General features: G+C 41.0%; 1 protein-coding gene across 2 annotated transcripts in view; it reads left to right on the top strand.

The window, feature by feature from the left end:
• Positions 1-18,639, top strand: part of TM7SF3 (transmembrane 7 superfamily member 3) — a 37,487-nt gene extending 18,848 nt beyond the window's left edge. For both annotated transcript variants that reach the window (XM_027129384.1, XM_027129383.1), the window contains 7 exons: positions 3,871-4,048; positions 8,975-9,061; positions 10,614-10,694; positions 11,308-11,460; positions 14,208-14,305; positions 15,069-15,231; positions 16,497-18,639. In XM_027129384.1, coding sequence (XP_026985185.1) covers positions 3,871-4,048; positions 8,975-9,061; positions 10,614-10,694; positions 11,308-11,460; positions 14,208-14,305; positions 15,069-15,231; positions 16,497-16,759 — 1,023 coding nt within the window. In that variant the 3' untranslated portion in view covers positions 16,760-18,639. The remainder of the gene's footprint in view (positions 1-3,870; positions 4,049-8,974; positions 9,062-10,613; positions 10,695-11,307; positions 11,461-14,207; positions 14,306-15,068; positions 15,232-16,496) is intronic.
• Positions 18,640-19,172: the final 533 nt, after the last annotated feature.

Genomic DNA, 19,172 nt, shown 5'->3' on the forward strand with positions numbered 1-19,172 from the left:
TAGCATGTCATTTCCCCATGCTAAGAGGGAGCCTTGTACAAGAAAACTCACTGTGCTTATTCACCAATTAGGAAGCTCTGTTGGCAAACGTTGCCTTTGTACATAGGAAATTTTGAAGACCATTTTTATTCTTATGAAGAATGTAAGAATTCTTAGAGTCTTTTTAGTTTACTTCTTAACTTTTGGTTAAGAGCTAGAATATCGCATGCCAGAATTCAAGGAAACCCTCAATGACTAATGAGGGCATGTCGAGAAGACTCTGGAGCCTGCTTTTTCTGGTTGTTCTTTGTTTTCTTTGGATTTTTTTTGATGTGGACCATTTTTAAAGTCTTTATTGAATTTGCTACAATATTGCTTCTGTTTTATGTTTTGGTTTTATGGCCGCGAGGCACGTGGGATCTTAGCTCCCTGACCAGGGATTGAACCCGCATCTCCCGCATTGGAAGGCGAAGTCTTAGCCACTGGACCACCACGGAAGTCCCTGGAGCCTGTTTGAGGAGGCTCACACTGGCCATCTCTGGGACAATTCAGTCATCAAAGAGAACGTGATTGATTATGCCTTGAATAAACAAAAACACGTCCATACTGATACTAAAAAAAGAAAAAGGAAAAATGCTCAGTTGCTACCGTTGGAGCAACGTACACAAAATTACACTCTGAAAATTAATAAAGGGAAGGAATTTACCCTGCCTTTTTAAAAGGAGGATCTGTAATTCACTCCCAGTTGATAAGAGAAAGTTCTGCTTTACAGAAGAATGCCAGCTAGTAAATGTAGAAGGAATAATAGAATTAGAAAATCTCCATTTTCTGACCCTCAGTGAAATAATTCAGGCAAGGATCACCAGGTGGAAAGAGTGTTGAGGGGAAGGATATTCCCAGGATACCTAAATAGCACCCTCAGATTAATTCTTATTGCAAAGGGAAAACTACTCTCAGAGTGGAGTGATCCGATGGTCTCTACCTTATCCATGTGGTCAGAGTTAGCTTTGCTGATAGTAGGTGAACCTGCATTATGTGCTCATGTGAATGTAGGCTGACTTTATCGCCATAACCTATGGAATATTCTAGCAAAACAGGTTTAACTTGAGTTCCTGTTTATAGGAGTCCCTGTTTACAAGAAATGCATAGGATCAAAGTACAAGTTAGACATCTTGAGCACAATCTGATAAATTCAGATTGTGGAGTGATCTGTAAAATAACTTCCTTAATCTTTCAAGGGTGATTCTGGATTGCAGAAATTGGAGATAAACATCATACATGAAACTTGGTTGGATCTTGGTTAAGGGGGAGAAAAGCTATAAAAGACATTTGGGAAAATTTGAATGTGGACCGTGTATTAGATAATAAGAAATTATTAATTTTCTTAGGTGAGCTGAGGTATTGTGAGCACATAGGAGAATATCCTTGTACTTAGTACCTTGCTATTCAAAGTGTGGTGGATGAATGCATAGCGCTGCATCACCTGAGAGATTCTTAGAAAAGCAGAATCTCAGGTACCTCCTCTGACCAGCAGAATCAGAATCTGAATTTTAACAAGCTCCCCAGTGATTCATAGGCTATTACGTCTGAGAAACACTGTGTTAGGACATGCGTGCTGAAGTATTTAGAAGTGAAATGTCATGATTCCTATAACTTACTTTAAAATGGTTCAGCCAAAAACTATATATGTGGGGTGGGGAGGATCAGGAGGGAGGGACAGAGAAGCAAATCCGCTAAAGCAAGAACGGCTGTTGAATCCAAGTGTGGTGTATAATGTTTTCATTGTATTATTCTTAACATTGTGTTGGACTTGACCAATCCTTTGCCCAGAACACACGTATATATATATATTTTTTTGCGGTACGCGGGCCTCTCACTGTTGTGGCCTCTCCCGTTGCGGAGCACAGGCTCCGGACGCGCAGGCTCAGCGGCCATGGCTCACGGGCCCAGCCGCCCCGCGGCATGTGGGATCCTCCCGGACCGGGGCACGAACCCGTGTCCCCTGCATCGGCAGGCGGACTCTCAACCACTGCGCCACCAGGGAAGCCCCAGAAAACATAGTTCTGAAGGCTAAGCACTATATTTAAACACTAGAAGTTTTCCAAGAGCCTCCTAATAATTTACTCCTGAAACCCTAACGTTTCGTTTTCTCCCTCTGTTAGTAGGAACATGTCTGTGTATTAGGGCTACGTGGGGCCTTTGCTTCTCCTATTATATTTATTCCCTATTTAACAAACAACCTTTAAAAGGGAATTTTTGAAGTGAAGGGCTACAGGGCAGCACAGCTGTATGTGATTTTTCTTATTTCAGAGCCTGCTAGACAAAGGTAAGTGAGTGCTCTCTGTGAGACGTTAACCCACACGGCCTACGTCAGCTCTGTAGCTCGCAGTGACCGCTCACGTTTGTTGGACACTTACTCTGTGCTAATTACTGAGGGACACTGGTGAGCAGGATCAATAAGATTCCCGCCCTTACGTCATTTACAGTCTAGCAGACGAGACAAAAGTTCTTTTCTTTGTCCTAACTAGCGCATTTTACTTAAATCATTTATTTATATCACATTTTACTTAAATTATTAACATATACAAAATCTTTAGATGCATTTTGTGTAAGAGCTTGTTCACATCAACACGTACAGACTGTGCAGGACAATCTCTTGACAAAGTCTAATGGGTTGGTAAACTATTTATATGTAGGATGGATAGCACAGGGAACTATATTCAATATCCTGTGATAAACCATAGTGGAAAAGAATATGAAAAAGAATATATATATATATATGTATGTTTAACTGAATCACTTTGCTGTACAGCAGAAATTAACACAACTTTGTAAATCGACTATATTTTAATAAATTGTTTTAAAAAAGCCAAATGGGCTAGTGTATATTTTAAACAAGAATTGTACTTTCATATTAGAATTTAATAGCACATGTAGGTGGGGTTATAATAGAAAAGCTTGTGGGGTTTTTTTAAAATTAATTTTTATTGGAGTATAGTTGCTTTACAATGTTGTGTTGGTTTCTACTTTACAGCAAAGTGAATCAGCTATACGTATACATATATCCCCTCTTTTTTGGATTTCCTTCTCATTTAGGTCACCACAGAGCATAGAGTAGAGTTCCCTGTGCTATACAGTAGGTTCTCATTAGTTATCTATTTTATACACAGTATCAGTAGTGTATATATGTCAATCCCAATCTCCCAATTCATGCCCCTCCTTCCCCCTTGGTATCCATACGTTTGTTTTCTACATCTGTGTCTCTATTTCTGCTTTACAAATAAGATAATCTATACCATTTTTCTAGATTCCACATATATGCATTAATATGACATATTTGTTTTTCTCTTTCTGACTTACTTCACTCTGTATGACAGACTCTAGGTCCATCCACGTCTCTACAAATGACCCAATTTCGTTCCTTTTTATGGCTGAGTAATATTCCACTATATATATGTACCACGTCTTCTTTATCCATACATCTGTTGATGGACATTTAGGTTGCCTCCACGTCCTGGCTATTGTAAATAATGCTGCAGTGAACATTGGGGTGCATGAGTCCTTTGAATTATGGTTTTCTCGGTGTATATGTCCAGTGGTAGGATTGCTGGGTCATACGGTAGTTAGTTCTGTTTTTAGTTTTTTAAGGAACCTCCATACTGTTCTCCATAGTAGAAGACATGCTGATGGCCAAGAGGCACATGAAAAGATGCTCAACATCACTAATTATTAGAGAAATGCGGATCAGAGCTGCAGTGAGATACCACCTCACACTGGTCAGAATGGCCACCATCAAAAAATCTACAAACAATAAATGCTGGATAGGGTGTGGAGAAAAGGGGTTTGCTTTTTTTAATCTAAACACTAATCGTGCATTATTTTTGGCTTCAGGTGGTTACCCTAACAGCTGATGATAAGACAAGTGTTTCTTTCTCCTCCCTCCGTGGACAAGGTGTCATTTACAACGTCATCGTTAGGGATCCATTTCTAAATACGTCTGCAGCTTACGTCCCTGCTCACACGTACGCTTGCAGCTTTGAGGCAGGGGAGGATAATTGTTCTTCCCTTGGTGAGTATGTGGATTTCAACTGTGAAAATTCTTCTTTGGCTTTGCGGATCTTTATCAACTAGTACAGAACTTAAGGATATTTAGAAGTGCTTTTGTCTCATGCATTCATGCATTCAGCGCATGCCTCCTGAGCCCGTCCAGTTACTCCACTCTCTGTTCTAGGCACTGGGATAGAGCAGTGGACAAAACAGACAAAATACTAGCCCTCCTGCAGCCTGCATCTTAGTGGGGGAGACGAGACAGACAAGATACATTTGTGAAATATATCGTATGTGAGATATACATGACGAGGGTAAAGAAGCAAGAATTAAGTAGGAAAGGGAGATAACCAGTGAGGGCGAGAGAATTTGAGAAAGCATGGCTCAGGAAGTCCTTGCTGAACAGGTAGCATTAGGATAAAGACCCAGGGCGAGGCAGGGAGCCATGGACGTGTCACCGGGGGGGCAGTGGCGGGGGGTGCCAGGCCGAGGGGACAGCCAGCGCAGAGGCCCTCAGCTGCGAGCCTGCCTCGTGTGGCTGCTGGAGCGGGCGGCCTCGCAGGTCCCAGTTTGGACTATAGCTTTTCTTCTGAGAGCAATGAAAAGGCATTGGAGAGCTTGAGCAGATGGTGCTGATTCGTGTTTCAATGGGATCACTCTGGCTGCTTTGTTTTGTTTTGTTTGAGAAAAATCAGGCAAGAGCAGAAATAGGGAGATTGACCATCATAGTGTCCAGGAGAGAGAGGGCGCTGGCAGTGGGGCTGCTGTAAGATCTTTCTGTTGATGTCTATTTAGCATCTTATTTTGAAACAGTTTCACAGAAAAGATGCAGAAATGGTTCAGAGAATTCTGCATAGTCTTCACCAATGGTCCTCAGATGTTAGTTACCACGTTAGGCTGTTTGCTTTTTATTCTTTCTCTCTATGTACACATATATATACATTTTTTTCCTGAAGCATTTGAGAGCAAGTTGCAGACATAGAGACCCTTTGGCCCTTAAATGTTTCTATTTATTTCCTTATGTAACTAGCAAAACTATCAAATCACAAAATTAACATGGATATAGTACTGTTATTTAACCTACAGATGTTATCAAATTTCACTAGTTACTCCACCAATGTCCCTTATAACCAGAAGAAAAATTTTTTTTCTGGTCTAGGGTCCACTTCATGATCACATGTTGCATTAAACTATCCCTTTTATCTTCCTGCGTCTGGCACAATTTCTTAGTCTGTTTTTGTCTTTCAAAACCTTTACCTTTTTGAGGAGTACAGGTTATTTATTTTTGTACAACATCCTCAATTTGGGTTTGTCTGATGTTTCCTTGTGACTAAGTTCAGATTATGAATTTTTATAGGAATACAAAAGAAGTGATGAAGTGTCCTTCTCTAGAGGCACCTGATATCTGTGTTTTCCGTTACTGGCGGTAGTAACCCTGATTACTTGGTTAGGGGTGTCGGCCAGGTTTCTCCACTGTGTAGTAACTGTTTTCCCCTTTAAGTATCTTTTGGGGAGATACTTTGAGTACAGGTAAATAGTCGTTTCTCAAACTCTTCACTTGCTGGCTTTAGCATCTGGTGAGCCTTGCCTGAAACATTTATTACCAGCCGGTTGCCGAATGGCATTTTTCCATGTTTATCATTCCTTTTATGTTTATAGCTGTAGGAGAGGGAGGGGGTCTAAGGACTGAGCCCCGGGTGCTCCAATGATTACTGAGGTCAGGAAATTGAAGGAGATCCCACCAAGGAGACCGAGAAGGAACAACCAGATTGGTAAAAGGAAAGTTTTTTGTAGCTAAGAGAAGAAAGTGTTTAGAGGAAGGCAGAGTGATCACCTGGGTCAGATGCTGCTGACGGGGCAGCTGAGAAAGAGACTGGAAAATGACCATTGGATTTAGCAACATGGAGGCCACAGGTGCCAGTCAGAGCATTTCAGGGTAGCCTGACTCGAATATGTTCAAGAACAAATAGGAGGAAAGAAATTGGAAAGAGTTCAAACAACTCTTTCAAGGAGTTTTGCTCTAAAGAATGAAGTCTGTCAGCTGGGTTCAAGCCAGGGTTTAATGTTTGCTGTCTTCTGTATCCTGCCCAGTCTTCCACTGCCACGCGCAAGGTCCTTGAGAGATACAGAGCAAGAGACCAGGCAGATATAAGTTCTGCGTTTTTGACTGATGGGTTTATCTTGTCTGGGTTCCTCCCTTTCCTTTCCCTCAAACTCTTTGCGCCAGGGCCCCTCCTAATGAGAGTGAGCTCTGGGACTGTCTTTTCACATTAGGCGGAGGGGAGGGAAAGGTCCCATCCTACTGTTCCTCCAGCTCAGAGTTCGGTTCTGTGGCTTCTGTCTTCAAGCTCGATGCACACTAGGATGCCTTTCCTGAGCTTACAGTAGGGCGGATGGACCCACGTTGCCTTTTTTTTTTTTTAATTTTTTAAAATTTATTTATTTATTTTTGGCCGTGTTGGGTCTTCGTTTCTGCGCGAGGGCTTTCTCTAGTTGCGGCGAGCGGGGGCCGCTCTTCATCGCGGTGCGCGTGCCTCTCACTGTCGCGGCCTCTCTTGTTGCGCGGAGCACAGGCTCCAGACGCGCAGGCTCAGTAGTTGTGGCTCACGGGCCCAGTTGCTCCGTGGCATGTGGGATCCTCCCAGACCAGGGCTCAAACCCATGTCCCCTGCATTAGCAGGCGGACTCTCAACCACTGCGCCACCAGGGAAGCCCCACATTGCCTTTTAATTAAAACCTTGGCCTCTGTCATAGCTATAGTGATTCCGTCATGATTAAAAACACTAAACATTGGCTCCCCTGTGTCTTCCCCTCCCACTCACCCCTTTGTCTTCATTTTCCCCAGAATTCGTACCTTGTGTTGTCTCTAGATTCTACTTACGAAATCTCTCCTCTCGGGCTTTACTCGTATGTTTAACGTTTTCTCTCCTTCCTTCCTGGTACTGTGATCCGAGATTCTACTTAGCTCCTCTCTGCTGTCTAATGTCCTGGAGGAACATATCTAACTGTGTGTGCCAGTTTTTCTTGGGTTGCTGTCTTTGGTGACTGCACCACTTGCTGGAAACTTCCGCTAGATTTTCACTTGAAAAAACTTATCCCACTGCACTGCATGTTTTTGCTCTAAGGATTGAATCGTAGAACTGCTGTCAGCCGCAGGTCTGAAATAAGCAGGATGTTGCAGTAACTCTCATTTCATCTTTCTTTTGAGCTCTTCATTCTCAGAGAAACTGATATGTAGGTATATTTTATGCCCTGCAAATGGTGGTCTTCTGTTTTGTGTTCCTTATCTAAATGTAGGTCTTCATGGTATCCATCTGAACACTCAAGTATTTTATGTGTGTGTGTGTGTGTGTGTGTGTGTGTGTGTGTGTGTGTGTGTTTTAAAGCACTGACTGATTTAATCCTCACATCCACAGTGGCATTGGTACTTTTGTTTTTAATTAATTTATTTATTTTTGCTGTGTTGGGTCTTCGTTTCTGTGCGAGGGCTTTCTCTAGTTGTGGCAAGCGGGGGCCACTCTTCATCGCGGTGCGCGGGCCTCCCACTATCACGGCCTCTCTTGTCGCGGAGCACAGGCTCCAGACGCGCAGGATCAGTAGTTGTGGCTCACGGGCCTAGTTGCTCCATGGCATGTGGGATCCTCCCAGACCAGGGCTCGGACCCGTGTCCCCTGCACTGGCAGGCAGATTCTCAACCACTGCGCCACCAGGGAAGCCCCTTTTATGTGTTTTGACTTGTGGTCAGTTTGTAACACTTCACAGGAGTTTGCGTAGGTGCTTTGTTTTTGTTTTTAGTTCGGGGATGACTTTCTTGTGTTTATCTCAAAGGTGTCACGATGGTGGTGAATTTAGTGGATCTGTTTTTCCCTTCAGTAGGGCTTGTCTTTCGAATCCTGTTTCTTCTATTTAAGTTTGTGCCGATTGAGGATCACAGGGTTTGGATTCTTCGGCATCAGGGAGCATATTGTGCTTCATCATTAGTTATTACACTACATTTTTTTCCCAAGCAACGTGTATAATTGAGAAGATTGGTAGTAATTTGTTCATGTGTTACTTATAGAATAATACGTCTTCTTTAATTTAATGTGAGTCTTGGTTAAAATCTTTTGTGGTGGAAAACTTCAGTGAGCCTCCATATATCATTATCCCGCCTTAGCAATTTTGATTCATGGCCGTTATCTTGTTGCAGTTATACACCCACCTGTGTCCCTGTGCCCCACCCGCCTTATCACTGGATTCTTTTCGAGTGGGTCCCTAATGGTCATTTTGCTTATGAAATTTTAGTACAGTATGTATATCTTAAAGATAAGTGCTGTTTTTAAAAAAATATATAGCCACAGTATCATTAGCACAAGTCTCAATGAAAAATATTGAAGATAATTCCTTAATAGCGTCAGATTAACAGCCAGTGTTTACATTTTCCCAGGCTTCTTAATTGTTTTTCACAGTTTTGTTTGTTTAAATCAGGTTTCAGATGAGGTCTGCACATTGTTTTTAGTTGATGTGTGTCTTAAATCCCCTTTAAGCCATCGTTCTCCCTCCCCCGACCCTCCTTTTTTTCTTGTAGTTTGTGAAGAAACAGTTATTTGTTTTAGGCACGCTCTCTCTCCTCCTCCTTTCCCACTTCTCCCCCATCGCCTCCCCCAAATGTGTCCTGGGTAGCATTGCAGACCTTCATCAGGAAGCAGTGTCGTCTGACTTCTCTTTTTGTGACACCAGCAACCATTGGTATTCACTGCCCACATAGAGTAAGTCATTAGGAGTGGCAAGGATTTTTTTTTTAATTTTTATTTTATTTATTTATTTTTAGGATGTTTTTAAAATAAGTTATACACGTATGGAATAAATTATTGTCAGTTCACTTTGCTTTTTTTCATGAAGCTTTGTTCTATATTGATTCCAAGTATCAAATTCGATGTATTATGCACTCAGTTTTCATTATTTTTAGGAAGAGTATCTACCAAAGTGTTCTTCACTCTTTTTGCCCTGCTTGGTCTCTTCATCTGTTTCTTTGGACACAGATTCTGGAAAACAGGTATTTTGTCTAATATAGTTGCTATTTACATGCCTTGTGGTCTTTTTTCTGAAATGCTGCTGGGGAATTTATGACCTGTAAGGAGAGTAAGCAACTGGCTACCTCCACTATCTTTATAGATTTGTAGCTGGGGTCTTTTAGTAAAGATTCTACTGAATTACAATGCATTTTGATTTTTTCTCTTTTCTCAGCAATGGAATGCAACCTTCTCTTATTAAGAGGGGAATAAAATTTGATTTGTGCATCAAAACTTCAATTGCTAGATTGACTAGTTGACCAAAGATTACTAATTAGAAATCAGGACGTCTATGTAAAAATATATGTGGATTCTGGTGATGGTGATTGACATGGTTTCGTATAAATCAGGCTGCAGTGTACAGTACAGGGAGGTCGAAATGTTTGCACAACCCTGGGAGGTTCAGACAGCAAATGGGAACTCCACGATCTGCTCAGTGAAGCCCAATGGGGGAAGTAGAATATGAATTATGCTCATTGAATTGATTTGAATTCATTGGGCTTTTTTTTTTTTTTTTTTTTTGCGGTACGCGGGCCTCTCACTGTTGTGGCCTCTCCCGCTGCGGAGCACAGGCTCCGGACGTGCAGGCCCAGCGGCCGTGGCTCACGGGCCCAGCCGCTCCGCGGCATGTGGGATCTTCCCAGACCAGGGCACGAACCCGTGTCCCCCGCATCGGCAGGCGGACTCTCAACCACTGCGCCACCAGGGAAGCCCTGGGCTGACATTTATATAATGTTTGCAGTTACTAAAAAAAAAAAAAAAAAAAAAAAAAAATCTTTATATAATTCATTAACAGGCAGTATAATGAGCATCAAGGGGAGAGTAAACATAATCTTGATCTTATAAAACTCCTCGAACTTGCTTTAATAAATTGTTTGAAGCAGCAACTCCTTTCCCTCCATTACTATACTTTTTTTGTTGATTGAGAAGAGAATATTGTGAAGAATATTTAATTTCTCAAAGTGTAAAATGATTCTGTAATACAGAATTTAATTGTTAAGCTGTATGCAAGGTCCCAAAGATATTACTAGGTTTTTTATAGATAAAGACAATGGTTGATGTTCATCCTAAACAGGAAAGGATGACTTAAAAGAAGACATAAAAGTCACATTTTCCTTTGGAATATATTTTTTTTTAACCTTTCAAATTGTATTCTTGCTCATGTAATGAATTGAAATCTAGTCTGTAATTTCAGATCAGACACAATGACAGAAGTACTATTTTTGTTTTAAGTAGGAAGTATAAATATATTAAAATGAGCTATGAAATTAACAATTAACTGACCAATTGAAATTGACCTATACACAAGAAAATGTATCCAATAGTTAATACTTGAATTTGTACCCATTTAATGATAATATTTACTCCCAATGACTTCTGAATTTTTCCTGCCTTTTAGATAATTATCTCTCTTCTCTGAATGCCCTCATGTGTACATTCTGGGAACTGAAGCATGTATTTGTAGATTAGACATTTAAATTGCATTTACTAACTGTAGCTTTTGTTTTTTTTCCTTCCTTGGTCGTTTGCTACTAGAACTATTCTTCATAGGCTTTATCTTCATGGGATTCTTCTTTTATATACTGATTACAAGACTGACACCTATTAAGTATGATGGTAAGTGAAAATAATATAGTTTGATTGAGTGTTCAAAAAGGAAGGCACCGTTTACACCCACCTTTCCTTCTACAGTTTGACCAGTATTGTGTGTGATATCCTCTTATGTGTGTAAAATAACTGGCCACCTGTGCTCTACACATCTTTTCTAAACTACTCCTCGTTCCTTGGAGGAATTCCTTGGTACTGAGGGAAGTGAAGGACCATATTGATGATAAACCTGTGTTCCAGCTGTGTGGTATATTGACCATATGACATTTACAGCAATCAGAGTGTTAGGATTTTCTTTACCTTAAAACAAACACAGCCCCTCCTTCCGGTCACATTGAACAGAACGCTTGTCACCGCTTCTTCCTCTGCCCCAATTATAGGTTGTACGAAGCCATGCCTGTCACTAGTCTTTGGAGGTTTAGCTCCCCGGCTGGTTTCCAGCCCCAGACCGGGCCCTCCCTAGAGAGGGCCTCCCCGTGCCGGTTTCACTGCACCACTGATGCGCCTGCGGTGCCTGACCCAGAGAAGGGCTAGGCTGGCTCTGGTAATGGTATAGTGTGTCTAAGGGTGCGGTTGGAAAAGCTTCCTCTGATCTAACTGTTCATCCTCTCTCCCTGTGCAGTCCGCCTGGTTCTGACGGCCGTTGCAGGAAGTGTCGGTGGGATTTTTTTGGTCGCTGCTTGGTGGCGATTTGGAATCCTCGTGCTCTGCATGCTGTGTGTTGGACTAGTGCTGGGGTTCCTCGTCTCATCAGTGACTTTCTTCACTCCACTGGGTAGGAGATGTGGAACTCACGTTGTGTGTGTTCAGTTCACTGTTTAAAGAGTTCATTTCAGCTCTCTAGTACACATATCCCCTCGTCAGGTATTCGGGGCCTCTCCTTAGAGTTCTGGAAATTTGCACGGATAATGTGGCACTTTGGGGAGGGTCAGTACCAGTAAGAATCCGTCTCTCCTCAAAGGCGCTCTGTATAGATAATTCTAGAATGTCTTTGGAGGTAGCTTTGTATCTATTTGTCATGTTAAGGGCAGTGTGGGTGTGTGTTTCTGTTAGTTAAAATTAAGGGAGGTAAAGGGGATTCTTTATATATGGCAGAATAGTGGTTTTCGTTTTTCATTTGTTAAACCCTGGAACTCTTTCTTCAAGTGAATTTTAAGCAGAAGCCTGATACACCCCACAGATAAACTTGGTGCTGCTCTGATGGCAGCTGAGCTGAGGAACCTGGTGCTTCGTCCCCCGTCTTCTCTTTACCCCTAACCTCTGCTCCCACCCTTTGCCAAGCCCCGAGTATTCCCAAAGTACCTACTTGTAGTCATCCTAGGACAGTAGCAAAGGGATGGTTCTGGGGATTTTTTTAAGTTATTCAATTTCTATCAATTTTTAAAATCTAGTTAGCTTGTAAGTTAACTTCCTTTTGTAGGGGAGGAAAAATTTTCCTTCTACCCTTCCAGGTTCTTTGGCTGCTCTAATAATTAAATTGACATAAGACAGGTCAATAGGAGAAAAACAGATTTAATTTCATGCCACTGGAGTCCCATAAAAATATAAGCCTCAAAGGCAGTCAAGCAGTTGAGGCTTATCTGCCATCCCGAGCTAAGAAATGGAATGGAGTCTGGGGCTTCAAAGGGGAGGAGGGCAGTTTACAGGAACATTATAAGAAGAGCAGATGTTTGCCATGCAGGTAAGTCTTTCAGATAAAAAGTTATCTCTGGTAATTGCTTTCGTTCCGGGCCAGGCCCCTGATCTAAATTCTTTTAGGCAGTTAAGGGAAAGAAAAGTTTTTCTGGATCTGCTGGGTCTTGATTGCCTTTCAGCTCATGCCGAAGGGGCACATTTTGGGGTGCCCCATTCTGTTTCCCTTCACTTTGCAGTTGTACAATAACTTAACATTTCTTGTTTGTTGTCAAAAATGCAAAAAAAAGGAGTATCTACACACTACTATATTTAAAATAGATAAACAACAAGGCCCTACTATGTACCATGGGAACTATATTCAATATCTTGTAATAACCTATAATGGAAAAGAATCCAAAGAAGAATATATATATGTGTGTGTGTGTGTGTATAACTGAATCACTTTTGCTATACACCTGAAACTAACACAACATTGTAAATCAACTGTATTTCAATTAAGAAAAAAAAGGGAGTATCTACATTCAAAAGTATTAGGCGGGCTTCCCTGGTGGCGCAGTGGTTGAGAGTCTGCCTGCCGATGCAGGGGACACGGGTTCGTGCCCCGGTCCGGGAGGATCGCACATTGCCGCGGAGCGGCTAGGCCCGTGAGCCATGGCCGCTGAGCCTGCGTGTCCGGAGCCTGTGCTCCACAGCGGGAGAGGCCACAGCAGTGAGAGGCCCGCGTACCACACACACACACACACAAAAAAAAGTATTAGGCTATTTCCTTCTTGTGACAATGTTTAGTTCTTATATAATAATATCAGATTAAAGGTGATGAAAATGTTAGATATAAGAATAGCTGTCTCCAAAAAAAAAAAAGAATGCCTGTCTCTTGAGGCTGTCAGTTCTTGAGAACACAGGATATTGAGTGCAGTTGGCTCTCTAAAGATTGTTTTTTAAGATCAGAGAGAATTGGTGACCTGTGTGTTTACTGACCATTCCAAGGCCCTTTGTTCTGATTTTAGCAAACCTATAGCCGAGTTCATTTCCACAGCCACCCCCCCACCTCGCAGGTAGCTTTTTATCTACCTGGAAAGTAGCATTGTTTAGATTTGACTAAATGACAGGTTCCCAGGGATGTCTGTTGAAAATGCAGATTCAGGGCTCTACTCTAGAAGTGCTAAGTCAAATACTACTTAATGAGCTTCCTCCCTTTGTGTTAATGCTTAGAGGATGGAGGGATGATGGGTTAGAATTGTTTGTAGTTGATGTATTGAACTATTTTATTTTTGGTAGTTAATGTATGAACTATCTCATTGCTTAAGGACATTTAGGGTGAGTGTCTCCTTAATAAGAGTGGGTGCAAACTCATATATATATATATATATATATATATATATTTTTTTTTTAAAAAAACCCTATTAAATCGATTTTGGTGCTTATATGGGAGTTCATATGGTTAACTCTGAATGCCACTTATATTTTTTACTTTGCAGTACAGAATCATGGAATCATAGAAATTTGTAGCTAGAAGGGACGATTTGAAGCTTGGGGATGAAGTAGTTCAACCATCTCGTCTTATGGGTTAGGAAACTGAGGCCCAGCATCACAGCTGGTAAACGGAAGAGCTTGGACTAGTCCAGCCTCTTCTGAATTATCCTGGTAATAAATGCAGAGCATTTACCTGCTTGACTTTCCTCCCACCCCTCTACCTTCTTAGGACACTCCCTTCAAAGGGGATTGTATTGACAGTTAAACGAAAAAAGTCAGTTCATATCTAATTGCCGACATATTCCCTGGTTGTTAAATTAAATCTTCGATGTGCGTCTATGTTCACACGTTGAGAAAATGAAATTTAACTTGGTGAACCTGTTGTTTACTCTTGATTTCTTTTTGCTTTTCCAGGAAACCTAAAGATTTTCCATGATGACTCAGTGTTCTGGGTGACCTTCTCTTGTATAGCTATTCTCATTCCAGTGGTTTTCATGGGCTGCCTAAGAATAGTAAGTGTCATCCGGTCAGTTTATTCATCCTATTGTCCTGGGCCTTCAGTTGTTTTGCATTTTTATTCACCAGAGAGAGCTGTCTGATTATCTGTATCAGATGATTGATTTTTTTTTTTTTTTTTTTTTTTTGCGGTACAGGCCTCTCACTGTTGTGGCCTCTCCCGTTGCGGAGCACAGGCTCCGGACGCACAGGCTCAGCCGCTCCGCGGCATGTGGGATCTTCCCGGACTGGGGCACGAACCCGTGTCCCCTGCATGGGCAGGCGGACTCTCAACCACTGTGCCACCAGGGAAGTCCCAGATGATTGATTTTTAAATAGCCTTGTTACTATGAAAGCAAGAGAAGTTCTAGTTACCATTACCTAGTTACGATGTTTTTTCCATCAAGTGGTGCAGGTCATCCCTCTTTTAACAGCAGAAGCGGAGAAGGTAGGGCTTACAGTAATGCAACAATCTGCTGGATTGTTCATTTCAGCCGTCTCTCCAGAAGAATGGTTCTTAATCTAATTAGAATTTATTGTTGAAGTTCTTTCACAGGGAAGATATTTTCTATGATGAGGGAAACTGTTTTACCAACTGTAGGTGTTGAAGATTGTTTTCAGTTTATATTTTCAGGTAACCTTTATTCAGCTGTAAGACTTGGTCTCTCTTCACATGCTCTGAGGGAGAAGTAATTCCCTGGGATTGAGGCCAGTGATCAAAGTTAAAAACTATTATTGTTCTACCAGAGGTGCCGCCTAAACGCTTCTGCTCTTCCACAGCTGAACATACTGAGTTGTGGATTCATTGGCTCCTATTCGGTGGTCTTGGCCGTTGACAGTTACTTGTACACAAGCCTTTCCTACATCACTTTGAACGTACTGAAGAGAGTGCTCCACATGGATTTCCGCAGAGCTTTCATAAATGTGCCTTTTCAAACGAATGGTAAGACTCAATCCAAGAACCAAGTGATAGTCAGATAGGAATACTGGCCCACCTGTGCTAACAAGAACTCTTGGTAACCAGATTGAAAGATTGAAAGAAGGTTAACTGGACAAAAGGTGGAAATTCACACCATCCAAATGCGATAAGAGCCCTGTGTTAATAACTTATGATCATAGGAATGAAGAATTTAAATTTGTAAGGTGGCTGAAAGCCATACTTCTAAAAATCTAGTAAATGAACTTTATTAAGAAATTTCTAAGTCAGGATTACAAAGGTTTATCTGGTCAATTCCCAGTTGTAAGAAAAATGCTGAGAATAAAGCTGTTTGGCACCTTATGAGTTGGGGTGGGGTGAGGGGTGAGAACGACAACCTGATATTTTTAAGCTATTCCCTTGTTTTCCTCCTATAAAGAAGCACGTAATTTGCTAATCAAAGTGCAAGTGGTTTTCAATCAGTAGCTGTATTTTTCCTCAATTGTAAGAGTCTACCCATTAAAGATTTTCCATTCACTTTTTGAAAAAAATGACTACTAAATTAAATGTTCACAAAGATTATAAGATACGTTGGTTTCAGAAATGTTAGAATAGCGAGGATGGAAAAGCAGGTCTTAGAATTGAAGATATATAAGCACCATTGTGATTGTTATGAATATTTAAGGGCACATCTTTCCCTCTGCTCTCCTGAACCTGCCCTCATTCTTTAGGAGGTTGATGGTAAAGACCTTGAAATCCACATGTCTTGGAAGTTTGACAGTATTTTGCCAAGTCTTCTGCTAGAAGCTCAGTACAATTTGTTGAATCTTTTCATGCACTTCTGTATCCACTCTATATGAGTGGGGTGGGGTCCCATATAGGGTGGGATGGCAAAAAAGAGCATCATGACGTTCCAATGATGTACATTTGTGAGATCACTGCCTTTCCCCCCCACCACTGGAGAAACACAGCAAACAACAAACAGCTGTGTCTGTGGGCACTAGTCATAAAATATTGGAATGCCAAGGGTCCAAACAACTGATTCCTTTACAACCTGTCTGGACTTTGAAATGCCGGTAATTGGAAACTCCTATTTTAAAATGTAAGACCATAGCTTCCTCACTTATTCCTTGGCTGGTGAGGAAATACACGTATGTTTGGACAAACTTACCAGAAAGTCTAATATTAACGGAGAAAAGATGATACAGGTTGAGGCTATGAAATGTTGTCTTCGATCTGTGTTAGGTTTTAAAATACAAGAGTTCAAACTGTGCTTCTCTACCATTCTTTAGACTTTATTATCCTGGCAGTATGGGGCATGCTGGCTGTAAGTGGAATTACGTTACAGATTCGAAGAGAAAGAGGGCAACCGTTTTTCCCTCCCCACCCATACAAGTTATGGAAGCGAGAGCGTGAGCGCAGAGTGACGAACATCCTGGACCCCAGCTACCACATCCCTCCACTGAGAGAGAGGCTCTACGGCCGATTAGCCCAGATCAAAGAGCTCTTTCAGAAGGAACAGCCAGCTGGAGAAAGAACGCCCCTGCTTCTGTAGATGCGGAGGGCTTGGTCAGTGCAATCTTGAAGTACAACCCAGGTACCGCCTCAGATTGGGTGTTGCTGCCTTGCTGCTTCAGCAGTCTCTGGGGCAAGTCTGCTAAGAAACCAGCTTCTGTGTCTGTGCTTTGTACAGTATTGTGGTCTCCTTATTGATACAGGGTAAGGGTATACCAGGGAGATGACAGTAATTCTAAGTGAGAGGGAGAAAGATGGCCAAAAAGTTGGTGGTAGGGAGGTTCTTCCTTATTATAAAATACGTAAGGCATTACCTTTTGGTTTATAAATATATGTCAACTTATTCCATTAAATAGATACACTTAAAAAAAAAAAAGGAACTTGAAAACAGTGGTTCTCTTGTAAAGCCCTGGTGTTTTTTTTTTTTTTTTTTATAACACCTTGAACAATTCTGTCACCTGAGTCTGTCCAAACTCGGGGGCCAGGGCACGGAGAGTGGTTTAATTTAAGGGTTGGATTGAACTTTTATTTGTCACTCTGTTTGGAGCTTTGGGAATTTGAAACTGGGCCTTTGAACTTCAGAGTACAAAACAGGCAAAACTAACTTATTTTCTTACTGATAGCAGTCTGATTACTTAGTTGCATCTTTCTTAGTATTATATATTATCAAAAAGTACCCTTCTTTTGTTTATGGTAAAATACATATTTACTGTATTGATCATTTTTTAAGTATATAGTTCAGTAGGTACCCCTCGTGTTTGCCTTTTATTGCTTAAAATGGTATTTTAAATAGCTAAATTATTCCAATTATTTGAAAGTAGCTCCATTTATATAGATAATAGAGCTTTTATATGGATGATTTATTTATATTCCAGATTAAAAAATGGCCTTTTTTTTTTTCTTTCAAGACCTTTTAAAATAGTGTTGACAGCTGATCTCTAATTGAAACTGCATTCGATGACGTATGAATTGTTTTATTTTTAGGAGACAGATTGGCTCCTAGCTTCATCCATAATCCCATTAATAGGGAAACCTTTAAAAAATTTGCATTTTGTAGTTCTTTCTGCTAAATTAGTTGTTAGAGCATTGGCACAGTTTCAGAAAATCTGTGCATGAAGCCTTTGTTTGTCCTGTCTGTGTTGTAAAGCGCTGAGGAGGGCGTCAGAAAGGACTCAGGTGTTTAATAGAGCTGCTTTCAGTGACTTGGACTCTGTAAGGAGAGTCCCTTCAGTTTTGACTTTGTTCCACCACGAGAAAGCGCCCGATGCCCTGGGCTGCATCCCTTCTCCTCACGGCCTTTTAACTGTCAGAGCCTCTGCCGAGGAGGTTCTGCCTTGCATTTAGAGCTGGGAACTCTGACGTGCCTGAGTGGCCTTGAGGTCGGTTGTGGTTGTTGCATTCCCATTTGTAAGTTAACCGCTGTTTACATGATGCTGCTTTTCTGAGGTTTTCAATGGACAGTAGGTTTCTGAAGTTTCGGGTAACTGGAAAATTTTCAACTTTCGCTCTTAAAAGTGTTCTGGTAAGGTTGAAACAAAATGAAAAAATGTATGACTAATCATTTCTTGCATTGAAAAATTATACACAGGTGTTTGTTTACTATTTATTTTGTAATCTTCACTGTTTATATAACTTCAAAAACACTTAAACTTGAAGAAAAAATGTGTTTTCTTAATAATTCGCTGTAGGGATTCTGGATTCTGCTGTACTGTTGTAAATTCTAACAAAGTTATATGGAATATGTGTGAATTTTTTCCTATACCATCAAAATGCACTGACAGTAAAGAGTATGAAGACAAAACACACTTTCTTGGAGGGGGGAGACATATTGTTTAAAATTTTTCATGCTAATTTTTTTTTGTGAGTAATAAGTCAGTTCGTATAATTTTTTAATAATAAATACCTATTTTGAAAAAATGCTAAGAAGTCTCATTATTATAAAATTCTTATAAAATTTTTTACCAACTGTATTTTTGTACCAAAGTAACAAGACATGAGAGGACGGTTTCACAGCTATAAAAACAAAATTATTTAATCTGGACAAACAATTCTTTATTAAAAAAATCAGTTTAAGTATAAATTGAATGATAGGAAATGAACAAAATATGGGATAATGTGTTAAAAGTTATATCCTTTGGGGCTTCCCTGGTGACGCAGTGGTTGAGAGTCCGCCTGCCGATGCAGGGGACGCGGGTTCATGCCCCGGTCCGGGAAGATCCCACATGCCACGGAGCGGCTGAGCCTGCGCGTCCGGAGCCTGTGCTCCGCAACGGGAGAGGCCACAACAGTGAGAGGCCCGCGTACCGCAAAAAAAAAAAAAAAGTTATATCTTTTGTTAAAAGGAAAGCTGATGTCTTTAATGCATTAGTTTGTGTTGGTATCTTTAGTACTTCAGTTGTGTCAAACAAGAAAAATAGTGTTGCTGGAAACTTGGCTCTACTATTTAAATGTTT

This window comes from Aethalodelphis obliquidens, unplaced genomic scaffold, assembly GCF_003676395.1.
Source record: "Aethalodelphis obliquidens isolate GAN/ISIS:26980383/991018 unplaced genomic scaffold, ASM367639v1 scaffold36, whole genome shotgun sequence".
NCBI classification, from domain to species: Eukaryota; Metazoa; Chordata; class Mammalia; order Artiodactyla; family Delphinidae; genus Aethalodelphis; species Aethalodelphis obliquidens.